General features: G+C 42.6%; 1 protein-coding gene across 1 annotated transcript; it reads left to right on the top strand.

The window, feature by feature from the left end:
- Window positions 1-6,980: 6,980 nt before the first annotated feature.
- On the top strand, window positions 6,981-14,191 carry GDF3 (growth differentiation factor 3). The gene is made up of 2 exons (XM_019465310.1): window positions 6,981-7,290; window positions 13,362-14,191. The coding sequence occupies exons 1-2, from the start codon at window positions 7,023-7,025 to the stop codon at window positions 14,189-14,191; spliced, it is 1,098 nt and encodes a 365-aa protein (XP_019320855.1). The 5' UTR covers window positions 6,981-7,022.
- Window positions 14,192-16,644: the final 2,453 nt, after the last annotated feature.

Raw genomic sequence — 16,644 nt, 5'->3', positions numbered from 1 at the left:
TCTATTTTTTGTTTTCCTTGCTCTGTGCCCAGACATTCAGGGTTCTGCTTTAGATAAGATAGACCATTTAGACGTAGCATTAATATTTTATTTTCCTTGGCTTTGTAGAAACCAAAGAGATTCACTAGCTGTTACCCAGAAGAGAAGTTGTTCACAAACATTTATCTAAATTTTAAATTGCCATTCAAGCAATTTCTTAATATTAGATAAAAAGGTTTTTAAAATATTTCATTTTTAATTTTTTTTTTTTTAATGTTCATTCATTTTTGAGAATGAGAGACAGAATGCAGGCAGGGAGGGACAGAGACAGAATGAGATACAGAATCTGAAGCAAACTCCCGGCTCTCAGCTGTCAGCACAGAGCCTGTCGCAGGGCTGGAATGCATGAACCGCAAGATCATGACCTGAGCCGAAGTCAGATGCTTAACCAACTGAGCCACCCAGGTGCCCCAAATATAAAGTTTTATAATGAAATATTATATAAACTTTCACCTAGTTTTAATTTATAAAGTTATTCAACTCTGAGTTAAATGTTTATTTTATTTTATAATTATATTTATCCTGTCTAAAATGTATAATTGACTATTGCTATATGTTTATGTTTATTTTAATTCCAATTTTTCATTCCAATTCCAAAATTCTAATTTTTACCCATGCCTAATACTTTGAGGTAGGCCATTCTAATTTCAAAAATCTTCTGAGTATGTAAATTTATGGATTTAAGGTAGCAATTTCATTGAAGGTTAAATAGGCCTAATTTCTTCTCTTTGAAAAAAAATTTTTTAACATTTCTTTACTTTTTGAGAGTCAGAGAGAGACAGAGCATGAGCAGGGGAGGGACAGAGAGAGAGAGGGACGCACAGAATCCGAAGCAGGCTCCAGGCCCTGAGCTGTCAGCACAGAGCCTGATGCGGGGCTCGAACTCACAAACTGTGAGATCAGGACCTGAGCTGAAGTCAGACGCTTAACTAACTAAGCCACCCAGGCGCCCCCTAAAAAAATAAAAACTTTAAACTAAAAAGAAACATGGGGCACCTGGGTGGCTCAGTTGGTTAAGTGTCCAAGCCTTAATTTCACCTTAGGTCATGATCTCACAGTTGGTGAGTTCGAGCTCTGAGTTAGGCTCCATGCTGACAGCTTGGAGCCTGCCTCTCCCCAGCTTCCTTGTGTGCACTCACTCTATCTCAAAATAAATAAATAACCTTACTAAAAAATATTAAAAATATAAAAAGAATCATAACGAATGCAGAGAACAATACTAAGGGAGGGGATAACTCTTGGTAGCTTTATCAAAAAGAAGTTGAGGGGCATCTGGGTGGCTCAGTTGGTTAAGCATCTGACTCTTGATTTCAGCTCAGGTCATAATCCCAGGGTGTTGAGATCAAGAGCCGAGTAGGGCTCTGCACTGACAGTGCAAAGCCTACTTGGGATTCTCTCTCCCTCTCTCTCGTTCTCTCTGCCCCTCCTGACCTTCTCAAAAATAAAAAATAAATAAACATTTAAAAAATGTTTCAGTGTTGGGGTGCCTGGGTGGCTCAGTCGGTTAGGCATCCGACTTCAGCTCAGGTCATGATCTCATGGTTTGTGAGTTCGAGCCCCGTGTCAGGGTTTGTGCTCACAGCTCAGAGCCTGGAGCCGGCTTTGGAGTCTCTGTCTTCTGTCTCTGCCCCTCCCCCACTTGTGCCCTGTCTCTCTCTGTCTCTCAAAAGTAAATAAATGTAAAAAAAAAAAAAAAGTTTCAGTGTCTTTTTATTACAGGAAAAGGGGCTTATATATATATATTAGTAGGAGGGTATGAGTGGGATTAGTGTGTTAGGGTTGGAGAAGCTCCATTCTATATTTGAAGTTCTCCTTAGTTCCTAATGTCACTATATCCAATTCTTTTCCTATAGGACTTTGTTTTGGTGCTTCCATACCCTTAGTCCTTTGAACTGGTTGTTTTTTACAATTTTATTATTATTATTATTATTATTATTATTATTTTAATGTTTATTTATTTTTGAGAGAAAGAGGGAGTGCGAGTGAGGGAGGAGCAGAGAGAGAGAGGGAGACACAGAATCCGAAGGGGGCTCCAGGCTCTGAGCTGTCAGCACATAACCCGACACGGGGCTCAAACTCACGAACCGCGAGATCATGACCTGAGCCAAAGTCAGACGCTTAACTGACAGGGCCACCCAGATGCCCCTAGCTTATATTCTAGTGGCTTAGAATGATATTCTACAGTTGGAATAGCTGATCAAAGGACATAAGTATTTTTTTTGACTGTGGTAAAATGCACATAACACAGTTTATCGTCTTAACCATTCTTTTTTTTTAAATTCTGTTTTTTCAATGTGTATGTATTTATTTTGAGAGAGAAAGAGAGAGAGCAAGCAGGGAGGGGCAGAGAGAGAGAGGGAGAGTGAGAATCCCAAGCAGGCTCTGCACTGTCAGCGAAGAGCCGGACTGGGGGCTCGGACTCATGAACCGTGAGAGCATGACCTTGACCAAAACCAAGAGTTGGATGCTTAACTAGCTGAGCCACCCAGGTGTCCCTCGTGTTAATAATTCTTAAATGTACAGTTCAATGATATCAAACAAATTCACACTGGGCTACCATCACCACCTTTCCAGAACTTCTTTCCTCTTACAAAACAGAAATTCTGGATGGTTGGGGGTTGGGGGCGGGGCCTGGCTGGCTCGGTCAGAAGAGAATGCAACTCTTGATCTCCAGGGTTGTGAGTTCTGGCCCCATATTGGGTGTAGGGATTACTAAAAACAAACAAACAAACAGAACAAGAAAAACAAACCATAAACTCTATCTATTAAACAATAATGCCCCATTCCCCGTTCTCTCCTCCCACGAGCCTTGGCAACCACCATTCTGCTTCCTGTCTCTAAGATTTGACTAAAGTACCTCATATAGGGAAGGCCTTGAGTAGTTTCAAAGCTTTTAATATACATTGCAGATGTTTCCTCCAGAGAAATGTTATTAATTTATAGCCCAGGGCGCCTGGGTGGCTCAGTCGGTTGAGTGTCTGACTCTTGATTTCAGCTTGGATCGTGATCCCAGGTCAAGGGATCAAGTCCCAAGTCAGGCTCTGCAATGAGTATAGAGCTGAAAATTCTCTCCCTTTTTCTCCCTCTGTCCCTCTCTCCTGCTCTCTCTCTCCTCTCTCAAATTAAAAAAAATTTTCAATAAAAAAATTTATACCCCAGAGTTGAGTATAATGCTGTGTTTCCTTGCCTCTTTACCTACACAAGCTAGTGTTCTTTGTGTGTGTGTGTGTGTGTGTTTTAAGTAAGCTCTATACGCAACACGGGGCTTGAACTCATGACCCAAAGATCAAGAGTCACATGCTCTACCAACTGAGCCAGCCACGCGCTCTGCTATTCTTTTCTCATCTTGCTAATTGATAGACATCTCATTGCTTTATTCTGCTTTTCTATTTTTTTACTAGTGAGGTTGAATATCTTTTATGCTTACAATCGCAATAATTCTGTTGGCCTGATATCTTTTTCACTTTATTGATAAGAAAACCAAAAGCCAGAGAAACAATTTGTCCAGGACAAATTGATAGAACTGGGGTTTTAATCTAAGTCCCTGACTTCAGAAGCAGTTCTGTGCTATTTAGCCATACTGCCTCACTTTTGAATTTCTGATTTAAGCTGAAAATCCAGAATCGGGATGTTTTTGTTTGTAGAATCCTCGAAGACCATCAAATTTAACCTGGTGACTGTATAGGTAAAGAAAGTGAGGCCCAGGTAGGTTGACCCTTTATGACATCTTAGACCATTTAAATCTTTCTATTTAAAAAAATTTCCATGTCTGGGTATGTTTCATAAAACACCGACACTGAGACACTGAGTGAAATGACCAAGATTACACGGTCTTTGGAGGATCTGCGATTAACTTAGACCTTCTGACTCCTGCTGGATTTGGTGCTTTTTCTTGCGATATATATATTGCTATACTGCACACTCTCAATTATTTTCCTTCCCTTGATTAAACTCTCCTTTAATAAATAAAAATGATAACAATAATTAATATCCACTAACTTTTGTTGAGCATGTCAAATGACGAAACTAAAACAATTTAGTAACAAGTCTGATGTTCTTTACTTAAGAGAAAACAACTATGGAGGTGCCTGGCTGGCTCAGTTGGTAGAGCATGTGACTCTTGATCTTGGGATCGTGAGTTCAAGCCCCACAATAGGTATTGAGCCTACTTAAAAAATGAAAGAACATACAAATTTTTTTTAATGTGGAAAAAAAAAATCATTTAAGAGAAAACAACCATGGATTGGTTAAATACAGTGCTTCACAGCAAAGGGACACTGTTCCCAAGGGATTTAGTGCACATGGGAGTTTTATAGAACATTAGAAGGGGCAACATGAACACAGGGCATGATCTGCGAGGAGGTTGGAGAGTTCCTTAGAAGGTTAGCAAGTCCTGTTTTCCAGGGAAAGGTGAGCTAGCTAAAGCTGAGTTGGAGGATTGTGATTGGTGTATGTTAAATTTCCCTGATCGGTGTTTCCATAAATGCAGGCTAACTTAGGTTTAGGTTTGTGACATGGGCACCAGGCCAATGGGGTGGTCTCCATCTTGTGGGTTCAATAAACTAATTAACTTTATCAAGTGCTTCACTGGTAGATATTGCCCTGAGCATGGCATATGCATCATCGCATAAGATTTCTTCAGTGCCTTAGCAAAGAACGTTTGTTCTTACTTTACATTTGAGTGACTTGGTCATTCATTGATCACACAACGAGTAAGTGGTGGAACCTGAATTTAAGCCCGTTTGTCTGATTCTGACTTTAAGTCATAAACGTTAAATAGTGAAAAACAAAATGCAATCCACACTTACTGTTGAAAACAGGTGGAGATTACAGATTAATTTCAGAGTGTTAACTTTTAACTTTTTAGGATGCAGGCAAGAGGAGATAGGAGACATGGGAATGGAGAAAATTTGGTTATCTAGAAGAGAGAGACCTCTGAAAACAGCACCAATTCATTTGTCCATTTATTTCTTGCACGGATATCTACTGAATGTCTACTACCTGCCAGACACTTTCCTGGCTCGTGGAGATACTTAGAGGAAAATACACAGTGGAGATACTTAGATGAAAACACATGAGTCTGATTCCCAAGAAGTACATTGCCTGGGAGGGACCTGGACAAAAGACACAGTGAAATGCGCTGCGGTGAGTGCTCTCATGAGGGCTCACTCAAAGCTCAGTGGGAGAAAGAAGAAACATCTAAATATATTTTAGTGAGTCAAGACGTCTTTGAGTGGAAGTAACCTTTGTATATGTGCTGCCGAAGCGAGCACAAGTGGAAGTAACCTTTGAACTTGGTCCGTGCAAAGACTCTCAGATGCAATGAGGTCATAGGAGATCTACAAATAGGTCAATATCCTTACAAGGGCGTTAACACTGGTGATGGTGGGTGGTAGGAAATGAGGCTAGTGATACGGTGCGAGATCAATAAAGGTTTTAAATGCCAAACTAAAGAGTTTTGATTTTATCCTGTAGGTGATAGGAAACGATTATATAGTAAAGACAGCATTTTGTTCTTCCTTTAGGGGAAACAAGTTCTTAGAATGGGTGGAATAAAATCGTGTAAAATGAAAAAGTCCCTGCTCTCAAAAAGCACGAAAATTAGTTTGGCAATAAACCAGCTAATTCTTCTACGGCGTTTGACAATCTACCGGTAGTTTGATAAAACAACAAAACACAAAACCAGGAATTGATATATACTGCCAAACCTCAGTGTCTCGATAACCTCCATGCCTTTCCACATGTAATTCCTTCAGTCTTGAATGCATGATCGTCTTACTAGAAAATGTCTACTTCAACTTTAAATCGTTCCCCTGTGTGACCACTTTTTTTGTCCTTACCATTTGGCAGGCATTGTGCAGAGCACTTTAAGTACATCATCTTGGGGCGCCTGGGTGGCTTATTCACTCGAGCATCTGACTCTTGGTTTCGGCTTAGGTCGTGATCCCAGGGTCGTGGGATCAAGCCTCTCGTCAGGCTCCACACTGAGCGTAGAGCCTGTTTAAGATTCTCCCTCCCTCTCTCTCTCTCCCTTTGCCCCTCTCCCCCATTGCACATTCTGTCTCTGAAAAATAAAATTTAAAAAAAGATTTAAAAAATACATCATCTAAAAATAAATAAATAAAAAATAAAAAATACATCATCTTAACAGATTCATATAGCATACTAGAAGGTCAGTTTTTCTTTTCAGTTGAGAAAACAAAAACTACAAAAGGTTAAGCGGCATACCCAATGTCATGTAACTAAAAAGTAGTCGAATCAGAATTAACCCAGTCAGTCTGATTTTTAACAGGAAGGGCAAAGTTGGCTGGCTTAGTCTGAGGACCATGCGACTCTTGATCTAGGTAGGGGTCATGAGTTTAAGCCCCACGTTGGGTGTAGAGATTACTTAAATAAGTAAAAGTTATATATATAAAAAAAAAGGAAGAGCGAGGTTAGATGAATAAAACTCAGTCCCTCTTAGAGCTGAAAACAGAGTGTAGATCACCTTTCTTGGGGAGAGTTCTCTCTTCCTGGTTTGGCTTCCCCCATCGCTGTAGATAGAGTCTAACAGAAATCTCCCTGTGTATTTGTCTAAATCGATCGCGAGTGACAAGACTTTTGTCGTGACCATTTTTCATTACCATTCTAGCACCTACCTCAGAGCCTTGCCCATAATAGATGAGTAATAAATGTTGGTCAAATGAATACATGCCTGTCTCCTTTCCATTCTATCCACCGCTGACAAACCTCAGAGTTTTGGAGTCCGGTCCAGGCATTGGTAGTCTTTGTTTTGTGAACTTTTGGGGAAGAAGAGTAGGGCAAGGGAAGAGAAAAAAATTCTGTGTCCTTTCACATCCAATTGCCTTTGAGGAGCTGGGAAGAGAGCAATTCACACCTGATTATCTTACATCAGGCAAGTTTGCAGCCTCTGAATTGCTAGGCAGTCAGGTGCTAGAGCTCTCTCCAGCCTGATCAGCCAGCTTTGTCTCAGCTCAGAGACCATGATTCCTTCCCTGCCCCTCTTGGCTGTTGGCCTCCTGTTAACCGTGGCTTTGGCCCAGACGGTCCAATTTCAGGAATATGTCTTTCTCCAGTTTCTGGGCTTAGACAAAGTGCCTTCGCCCCAGAAGTTCCAACCTGTGCCTTACACCCTGAAGAAAATTTTCCAGGATCGAGAGGCAGCAGCAGCAAGTGTGGACTCCCGAGATTTCTGCTACATAAAGGATTTTGGTATCCGCGGGAACGTACTCCGACTTCTCCCGGATCAAGGTAAGGAAATGAGGGAGGGTGCTTTCTCGAGAAAAGCCGGGCAGCGGGTGATAATGAAGAAAGGAAAGAAAGGGGGCAGTACCAATTACTGAAGGGTGTGTAGGAGGCCTTGTGCTGGTATTTTACATATTCTATTTCCTTTACTCCCCCACTACACCCTCACGTTCAGAAGGCAGGTATTCTTATCTGCTTTTTAACAATAAGGAAACTAAGTCTCAGACAGTAGACAATCTGGAAGCTACCCAAGATCATACAGCTAGCAGTGCGTGAACCAACTCAGGATTCAGATTCGGTTTGTTCAGAATCAACGCTTTTGTGCGACGGTTAAGGTGGGAGGAGTGGGGTGGAATTAGGGCCCAGGCTTCACTCTTCTGGCCACTATTGATGCATTCTGGTGCCTATGATATGGCAAGCAAGGAGGCGAACATGGGGCGTTCAGTTTGCCCAGGACTCTTGCTTCCCTCCTCCGCACCCCCCCTCCCCCACTACTTTTGTTGCATGGAAAAGGCTATTGATTTGTGAGCACAGGGGCTCTCAGTCGGCTGGGTGGCTCAGTCGGTTAAGCGTCTGACTCAGGTCATGATCTCACCTTTCATCAGTTCAAGCCCGCATCGGGCTCTCTGCTGTCAGTATAGAGCCCGCTTCAGATCCTCTCTCTCTCTCTCTCTCTGTCCCTTCTCCACTCTCTCTCTCTCTCACTGAAAAATAAACAATGACAAATGATTTGTGAGTACAGAGCAATAATATATGCCATTGTCACACCGTTTATATGAGGATCTAAGTGAATGCCATTCAGTAATTTGTCAAACTGACCACCCACCCAAATTACCTAGGTCAGTTGTTAGAAGTTGACTCTCCAGCCCGGTTCCTGCCCTCACTCTCCCAATTCTTATTCAAGTCTTATTCAAAGTCAGAGATGGGTGTTGTAATCTGCATTTCTGTATAGCCTCCTTGGTGGTGGGGGCGGGCGCAGATCAGAAGAGGAATTGAGAGCCCTGATTGGTTAGTTTTATAGTAACTGGAGATAAAATTTGAATACTTATTTGTCCAAGAAGCATTTGTTGGAGACCTACTAGGTGCTGGGAACTGTCCATGGCTATGAGAATATAGAAATTAAAGATAAAGTCTGCCCTTTAAGAGTTTATAGAAGGTCAAAGGGAAAAAAAAAGGTCATAGTAGGGAAATAGAAAACATATAACTTCCATACTTTATGCTAAGCATTATTATGTAAATGACTCAGGACCTTGGGGGTGGGGGTTCAGGGAAAATTCCTGGAGGAAGGTTAAGGGGTGTGGGAAGCTAGTTTGAAGAGCTTTCCATGGAAAGTAGAAAAGAGCTGAAGATACTTCCTTTCCTCCCCCAGGGAAAAAACTTTGGTTTTTATGGTGACCATAATCCTCTCAAATGACACAGGAAAAGGACATGATCTCCCCATCATCACTCCCTAACCTCCACCTAGGGAAAACCACCATTAACAGTTGCCATATATATTCTTCCAGACTTTTCTTCTTTGCATGTATTTATAATAGAAACTTGTATTTTTTCTTTCTTTTTTATTTTTTTATTTGATTCTAATTTTTATTTATTTTTATTTATTTATTTTCCCAATATATGAAATTTATTGTCAAATTGGTTTCCATACAACACCCAGTGCTCATCCCAAAAGGTGCCCTCCTCAATACCCATCACCCACCCTCCCCGCCCTCTCAGCCCCGAAACTCGTATTTTTTAAATAAATGAGATCATACTATACATCATTCAAGTATGAATATCTCGTACAAATCAGAACTAAAAGTCACGATGATCTCCTTGTAAGGATTAAGTGATATTCCATTGTATAGACATACTATCATCTGTGTAACTGGTACTCTGTTGACAAATGTGGACGTAATCTAAAAAAGAACAGCTTTACAATCATTTTTCTGGTACCATGAGTGTCTAAGAATTTCTCACTTTCCCACAGTTTGACAGGAATCCTTATAGAAATGTAATAGAAACTTATTGAAGTGTCACATAATACAGAAGGTGTCCAAATCATTGAGAACAGCGCAGTGAATTTTCACAGAATAACCAGCGCCCCAATTAAGAAACAGAACGGACGGGGGCGCCTGGGCGGCTCAGCCGGTTAAGAGTCTGACTTCGGCTCAGGTCATGATCTCACGGTCCGTGAGTTCGAGCCCTGCGTCGGGCTCTGTGCTGACAGCTCAGAGCCTGGAGCCTGTTTCAGATTCTGTGTCTCCCTCTCTCTCTGCTCCTCCCCCGTTCATGCTCTGTCTTTCCCTGTCTCAAAAATAAATAAACGTTAAAAAAAAAAAGTAAAAAAAAAAAAAAAAAAGAAAGAAAGAAACAGAACAGACGGTTACACCAGAGGACCCTCACGCCCCCTTCTGGTTAATCCGACTCTTCAGCAAGAGTAACTTTTCTCCTGCCGTCTAACATTCTGTATTAGTTTTGCCTGTTTCCCACCTTCAACTTCACGTAAACGGAAATGTAAAATGTGTCCTTTTTTCTGTCTGGCTTCTTTCTCTCAACATTCTGTTTGTGAGATTTATCCCTGGTGTGTGTATTTTTAGTTCATTCTCATTGCTTACAGTATTTCATTCTCTGAATATATTACAATGTACTTATGTGTGCTACCCTGGAAGGCCATTGAGTAACAATACTCTTCTAGCTTTTAATTTTTGTTTAACTGGCAGGAAAACATGATCTCGCTGTTTTGATTTTTATTTCTTTAAAAAGGTGGCATGCATTTTCTTTAAAAAAAAATTATTTTTAAGGTTTATTTATCTTTGAGAGACAGAGAGAGGGAGCACGAGAACAACTGGGGGAGGGGCAGAGAGAGAGAGAAATACAGACACAGAATCCAAAGCAGGCTCTGAGCTGTCAGCCCAGAGTCCTACGCCTGGTTGGAACCCACAAACTGAGAGCATAACCTGACCTGAAGTCGGACACTTAACCGACTGAGCCACCCAGGCGCCCCAGGAGGAATGCATTTTCAAATGGATAATGAATCATTCATTTTTACTTTTTTCAAATCATTGCGTATTTATACATTCTGGCCATTTTCTATTGAGGAGTCTTCTTTTTCTTAATGATTTATAAGTCCTCTTAATCATTTGTAAAAGTTCTTTCTAATTGTGAATTTTCACCCATGCGTATTACGAGTATTCTTGGTTGTTCTTTGTGGTTTTAATTTTGTTAATGATGTCTTTTGAAATTTTTTTTTTTTTAACATTTATTTATTTTTGAGACAGAGAGAGACAGAGCATGAACGGGGGAGGGGCAGAGAGAGGGAGACACAGAATCGGAAGCAGCCTCCAGGCTCTGAGCCATCAGCCCAGAGCCCGACGTGGGGCTCGACGTGGGGCTCGACGTGGGGCTCAACATGGGGCTCGACGTGGGGCTCGAACTCACAGACCGCAAGATCGTGACCTGAGCTGAAGTCGGACGCTTAACGGACTGCGCCACCCAGGCGCCCCTGTTAATGATGTCTTTTGAACATAGAAGTTTTTTTTCTTTTCTTTCTTTTTAAAAAAAGTTTTTTTGTTTTTTTTTTTTAACGTTTATCCATCTTTGAGACAGAGAGAGACAGAGCATGAACAGGGGAGGGGCAGAGGGAGAGGGAGACACAGAATCCAAAACAGGCTCCAGGCTCTGAGCTGTCAGCCCAGAGCCCGACGTGGGGCTCGAACTCACGGACCGCGAGATCATGACCTGAGCCGAAGTCAGCCGCCCAACCGACCGAGCCACCCAGGCGCCCCTTTTCTTTCTTTTTTTAAAAATTTTTAATGTTTATTTACTTTTTTTGAGAGAGAGACAGAGACAGAAGCATGAGCGGGGGGGCGGGGGGGCGAGGGAGTGGAGAGGCAGAAAGAGGGAGACACAGAATCCGAAGCAGGCTCCGGGCTCTGAGCTGTCAGCACAGAGCCCGACGCGGGGCTCGAACTCACAGACCATGAGATCATGACCCGAGCTGAAGTCGGACATTTAACCCACCGAGCCACCCAAGTGTCCCTTTTTATTTTCATGCTCTCCAATCTGTCCATCCTTTCCATTCTGGCTTTGGCTTTTCTTTTATGCTTAAGGAATCTGATTTAGTGACAGGAAGAGGAAGGGAGACTGGCAGGTTAGAGTTCTAGCCTGGAACAGGAGAGGTCAACTTTTCAGACAAGTGGAGAGGGGTAAGTTCTGTGAAGACATCTCTGTATTGGACAGCCAACGTTTAAGAAAGGTGTTCCAGTGGAGTAGTAAGGGTAGAATTGGAAACTAACAGAAAACTACCAAGTAAGAGGCAGAGACAGCGTATATAGACCCACCTTTGTAAAAAGATGGCCAATGAGAAGAAAGGGAAAGATGATATGGTAGGCTTGAAGAGGAGACTGGATAATTTCAAACGCTTAGTAATTTTTGGTTGTTTTAGAGAGAGAGAGAGAGTGCGGGGCAGGGGTCGGGGGGGAGAGGGGCAGAGAGAGAGAATCTTAAGCCGCTGGATCCCTGGATCATGACCTAAGCCTAAAATCAAGAGTCGGATGCTCAACCAACTGAGCCACCCAGGCACCCTGATTTTGTGATTTTGTTGTTTTTTGAATGAGACTTGAGAATGAAGGAGGAATGGTTAGCATGTTTGGGTTTCTGTTGTAATTTCTCCATAAGCCGATGACCTTAGAAAATACCTATTTAGGGTGAAGCCACCCTACCTAACAATAGGGTGGCATTAGGCCAAAGAGGTTATTTGCAGAGAGGGGAAAACTGAAGATGAAGGGATAAAAAAAGGGGGGGGGGATAAAACTATTGACCTTTCTCTAAAGGAATAGGTAAGGTTTGAAAATCCAGGCAGAGAAATCAGCTTTGAAAACAGGGAGAGTACATCTACAATTGCCAAAGATACAGAGACGGGAGGGTCCCTTGTGGAGAAACTGGAGACATCACGCTGCACCCCAACTTTCAGTGCAGTGGGACATGATGTCTTCAGAGACCCCAAACTAGGAATTGTTGACACTGACAACTGTGGGCTTTAGATAAAGAATCATCTAAAGATGAAACATAAGGGATTTCGGGAGGGTCAGTCTTGGCTAGATGGTAGGAGGTTGTTTTGAAGTCAATCTGAGTAGTTAGATTTGGACCAGCGACGCCTGACAGCCTATGATGTTCTTAAACGATTTTGTGCCATAGGTCCCTTGGGCCGTTCTGTTGAAGCTAATGGACCCCCTCTCAGAGTAATGATTTATATGCCTAAAACTATTTAGGGTTTCCAAAGAAATCAATTAAATATTGAGATACATTTATAAAAATATTTTAAACCAAAGGTGTGTATAGTAATCTAGCATGGGTCCTTTATTAATGCAATCAATAAAACGATCTAGGGAAGGGACTATATTTACCTTAAATTGAAAGTAATGGGGGGCTCCTGGGGAGCTCAGTCAGTTAAGTGTCCGACTCTTGACTCCAGCTCAGGTCGTGATCTCAGGGTTCACGAGATCGAGCCCTACATTAGGCTCTGCATTGACAGCACAGAAACTGCCTAAGATTCTCTCTCTTTCCTTCTCTCTCTGTCCCTCCCCCGCTGGCACTCTCTCTCTCTCTCTCTCTCTCTCTCAAAATGGATATGTAATTAAAAAAAAAAAAGGAAAGTAGTATGAGCATAAATTTATTTTAAGATGTTTGCAACAATTTAATCTATGAACATACCTATGATTTTTACTGGTAACAGTGTCATAGGTCCTATTAGGATTTGTTTGTTGCTTATGTTCATAATTGAAAGAAATGCCAAATTTCATTTAGAGTTCCACTGAAATAAAGATATAATTCTTTTTCCCATCCAAGTTCATGGGCCTTCTAAATTCTATCCAGGACCCCTTGGGGACCTGTGGATGCGAAGATAAGAACCTCTGGCCGTGAATGAGGAGTGGGAGAAACAAATCCTCCCAATGGTAGGGTTCGAGTCTAACTGATCATTTCCTGCCCTTGTTTGGTATATGTGGCTATCATATAACAATTTGATATTTATATCATAATGGCGGATATGAAGTCAACTATGTTATGGTGACTCTTACATCTCTGTTCCCATCTAGGTCTCTTTCTTTACTCCAGGAAACTTTCCCAGGCCTCCTCTTGCCTCCAGAAGTTCCTCTATTTTAACCTGTCTGCCATTAAAGAGAAGGAACAGTTAACAATGGCCCAACTGGGCCTGGATTTGGGGCCCAACACTTACTATAAGCTGGGACCAGAACTGGAGTTGGCTCTGTTCCTGGTTCAGGAGCCTCAGGTGGGGGACCAGCCCATCCCTAAACCGGGTAGAATGCTTGTGTTACAGTCAGTACCACGGCCTCAAGGCGTCGTTCACTTCAACCTGCTGGATGTGGCTAAGGATTGGAATAACGACCCCCAGAAGAACTTGGGTTTGTTGCTAGAGATACTGGTCAAAGGAAACAGAGACATTGGGGTGACTTTTCAGCTTCAGGACGCCTGTGCCGGACTGAGACAGTCCCTTCGTGCCTCCCTGCTGGTGGTGACTCTCCACCCTGAGCAGTGTCACCCTTCATCCCGAAAAAGGAGGGAAGCCATCCCCGCGCCGAAGGCTCCTTGCAAGAACCTCTGCCATCGTCATCAGCTATTCATCAACTTCCGGGACTTAGGTTGGCACAAGTGGATTATCGCTCCCAAAGGGTTCATGGCAAACTATTGCCACGGAGACTGTCCTTTCTCTCTGACCACCTCCCTCAACGGCTCCAATTATGCTTTCATGCAAGCCCTGATGCATGCAGTTGACCCAGAGATCCCCCAGGCGGTCTGTATCCCCACCAAGCTGTCCCCCATTTCCATGCTGTATCAGGACAATGATGACAATGTCATTTTACGACACTATGAAGAAATGGTGGTTGATGAATGTGGCTGTGGGTAGGCTGTCAGAAATAGAAAATAGGAGTGTTCTTAGGGTAAATCTAATAAAACTCGCGACTTGGTCTATGACTTCTTGGATCTGAAATATCAATGTATTTATGTTTACAGTTTGTCTTCTTGGAAAATCCGTCATAACTAATGATATCCTTAATTACACACACACACACACACACACACACACACACACACATACACTTAGCCCTAATGATCTAACATAGTCATGATGCGGTTGACAGTATATTAGACACTAGACATAAGAAAACTGGCATTTATTGGTGGTCTAATGGCAAGCATTATTCTACATGTTACCTATAAACATTATTTCACTGTTTCTTGAAGTGGGCCTTACTGTTCTTATGGTTTATACTTCATAGACAGAACAGTCATCAACTTTCCCTGGCAGATCTCATATGCTAACAATGTTACTTAAAAAAATCATTTTGAGGGGGCTCCTGGGTGGCTCAGTTGCTCGGACAGAGCAGAGCCTGCTTGGGATTCTTTTCCTCTCTCTCTGCCCCTCTCCCACTTTCTCTCTCCCTCCCTCCCCCTCCCCCCCTAAATTAGTAAACTTAAAAAAAGAAGAAAACAGGTGGGGCACCTGAGTGGCTCAGTCAGTTGAGTATCTGACTTCGGCTCAGGTCATGATCTCACGGTTCGTGGCTTCAAGCCCCGTGTGGGGCTCTGTGCTGACAGCTCAGAGCCTGGAATCTGCTTTGGATTCTGTGTCTCCCTCTCTCTCTGCCCCTCCTCCACTCGCAGTCGGCTCTCTCTCTTTCTTGAAAATAAACATTAAAAATATTAAAAAAAAAAAAAAAGTAATCTGACCAAAGGTGTTTAGGAGATAATGTGAGATTTTAGAAGGGAAGTGTGTACAATCAAAATAGGTTCCTTAAACCAGCTGGCACTGAAATATTAAAATAGAGGAGGGCCTGTGTGGCTCAATCAGTCGAGCAACTGAATCTTGATTTCAGCTCAGGCCACGATCCCAAGGTCATGGATCGAGCCCCAGGTTAGGCTCGATGCTGACCCTGGAGCCTGCTTGAGATTCTCTCTCTCTCTCCCTCTGCCCCTCTCCCCCCTCGCACTTCTCTCTCTCTAAAATAAAATAAAATATCAGAATAGAAATAGTAATAATAGTAAAATGTCGTTATGCTGCTCTTGGTGGTGTTTTCAAAATATTTACTTATTTATTTTGAGAGAGAAAGAGAGCACAAGTGCACACATGGGGGCAGGGCAGAGAGAGAGGAAGACAGAGAATCCCAAGTAGACTCCATGCGGTCAGTGCAGAGTCGGACTGGGGGCTCCAACCCACAGACCCTGGGATCATGACCTGAGCCAAAAGAGTCATCTGACTCACCTGACTGAGCCACCCCGGTGCCCCACCGTGGTTAGTTAATGACCAAAGTATTCGAGAAGTGAAAATATTAGAAAAGTAATACTTTCAGACTAGAATGAAAAAAAATGGAGGTTTGAATAAAACTTCAAGTGCTCATTGATAATTAAGAAAAACCAGGTGTGGGGTGCCTGGCTGACTCAGTCAGAAAAGCATGTGACTCTTGACCCTGGAGTTGTGAATTTGAGCCCCATTTGGGGTGTACAGATTCTTTAGTTTTTATTTTCATTCATTTTTTTTTAAAGCAGGCTTCGACTCTTCTTTTTTTTTATTTTTTTAAATGTTTTTTTAATTTATTTTTGAGACAGAGAGAGACAGAGCATGAGCACGGGAGGGGCAGAGAGAGGGAGACACAGAATCTGAAGCAGGCTCCAGGCTCCGAGCTATCAGCACAGAGCCCGACGCGGGGCTCGAACTCACGGACTGTGAGATCATGACCTGAGCTGAAGTCGGTCGCTCAACCCACTGAGCCACCCAGGCGCCCCAGGTATACAGATTATTTAAAAATAAAATCTTGAGGCGCCTGGGTGACTCAGTGGGTTAAGCATCTGACTTCAGCTCAGGTCATGATCTCGCGGTTTGTGAGTTCGAGCCCCACATCTGGCTCTGTGCTGACAGCTCAGAGCCTGGAGCCTGCTTCGGATTCTGTGTCTCCCTCTTTCTTTGCCCCTCCCATGCCCATGCTCTGTCTCTCTCTGTCAATAATAAACGTAAAAAGCAAAACAAGACAAAATAAAGAAAACATTAAAAAATAAATAAATAAATAAAATTAAAAAAAAAATTTTTTTATTTCAGAGAGACAGCAAGCAAGCAGGGGAGAGGGACAGAGGGAGAGAGAGAATCTTAAGGAGGCCCCATGCTCAGTGCAGAGCCCAAGGGGAGGCTCAATCCCTGATCTTGGGATCATGACCTGAGCCGAAATCAAGAGTTGGATACTCAATCGACTGAGTCAGCCAGGAGCCCCCAGAATAAAATCTTTAAAAAAATAAAAATGAAGGGCACCTGGGTGGCTCAGTCGGTTAAGCGTCCGACTTCAGCTCAGGTCAAGATCTCACGGTCCG

The sequence above is a fragment of the Panthera pardus genome, unplaced genomic scaffold (assembly GCF_024362965.1).
Source record: "Panthera pardus isolate Hobbes unplaced genomic scaffold, ASM2436296v1 HiC_scaffold_6, whole genome shotgun sequence".
In the NCBI taxonomy this organism is placed as follows: domain Eukaryota; kingdom Metazoa; phylum Chordata; class Mammalia; order Carnivora; family Felidae; genus Panthera; species Panthera pardus.
Note: the sequence above shows the minus strand (reverse complement) of the source record. Positions and strands in the feature narration are given on the sequence as shown.

What these genes read in the sequence shown, in the direction of transcription:
- GDF3 (XM_019465310.1), top strand. Translation starts at nt 7,023, where the DNA reads ATGATTCCTTCCCTGCCCCTCTTGGCTGTTGGCCTCCTGTTAACCGTG. An exon ending in CCGACTTCTCCCGGATCAAG is followed by an intron (nt 7,291 to 13,361) that starts GTAAGGAAATGA and finishes GTTCCCATCTAG; the next exon opens with GTCTCTTTCTTTACTCCAGG.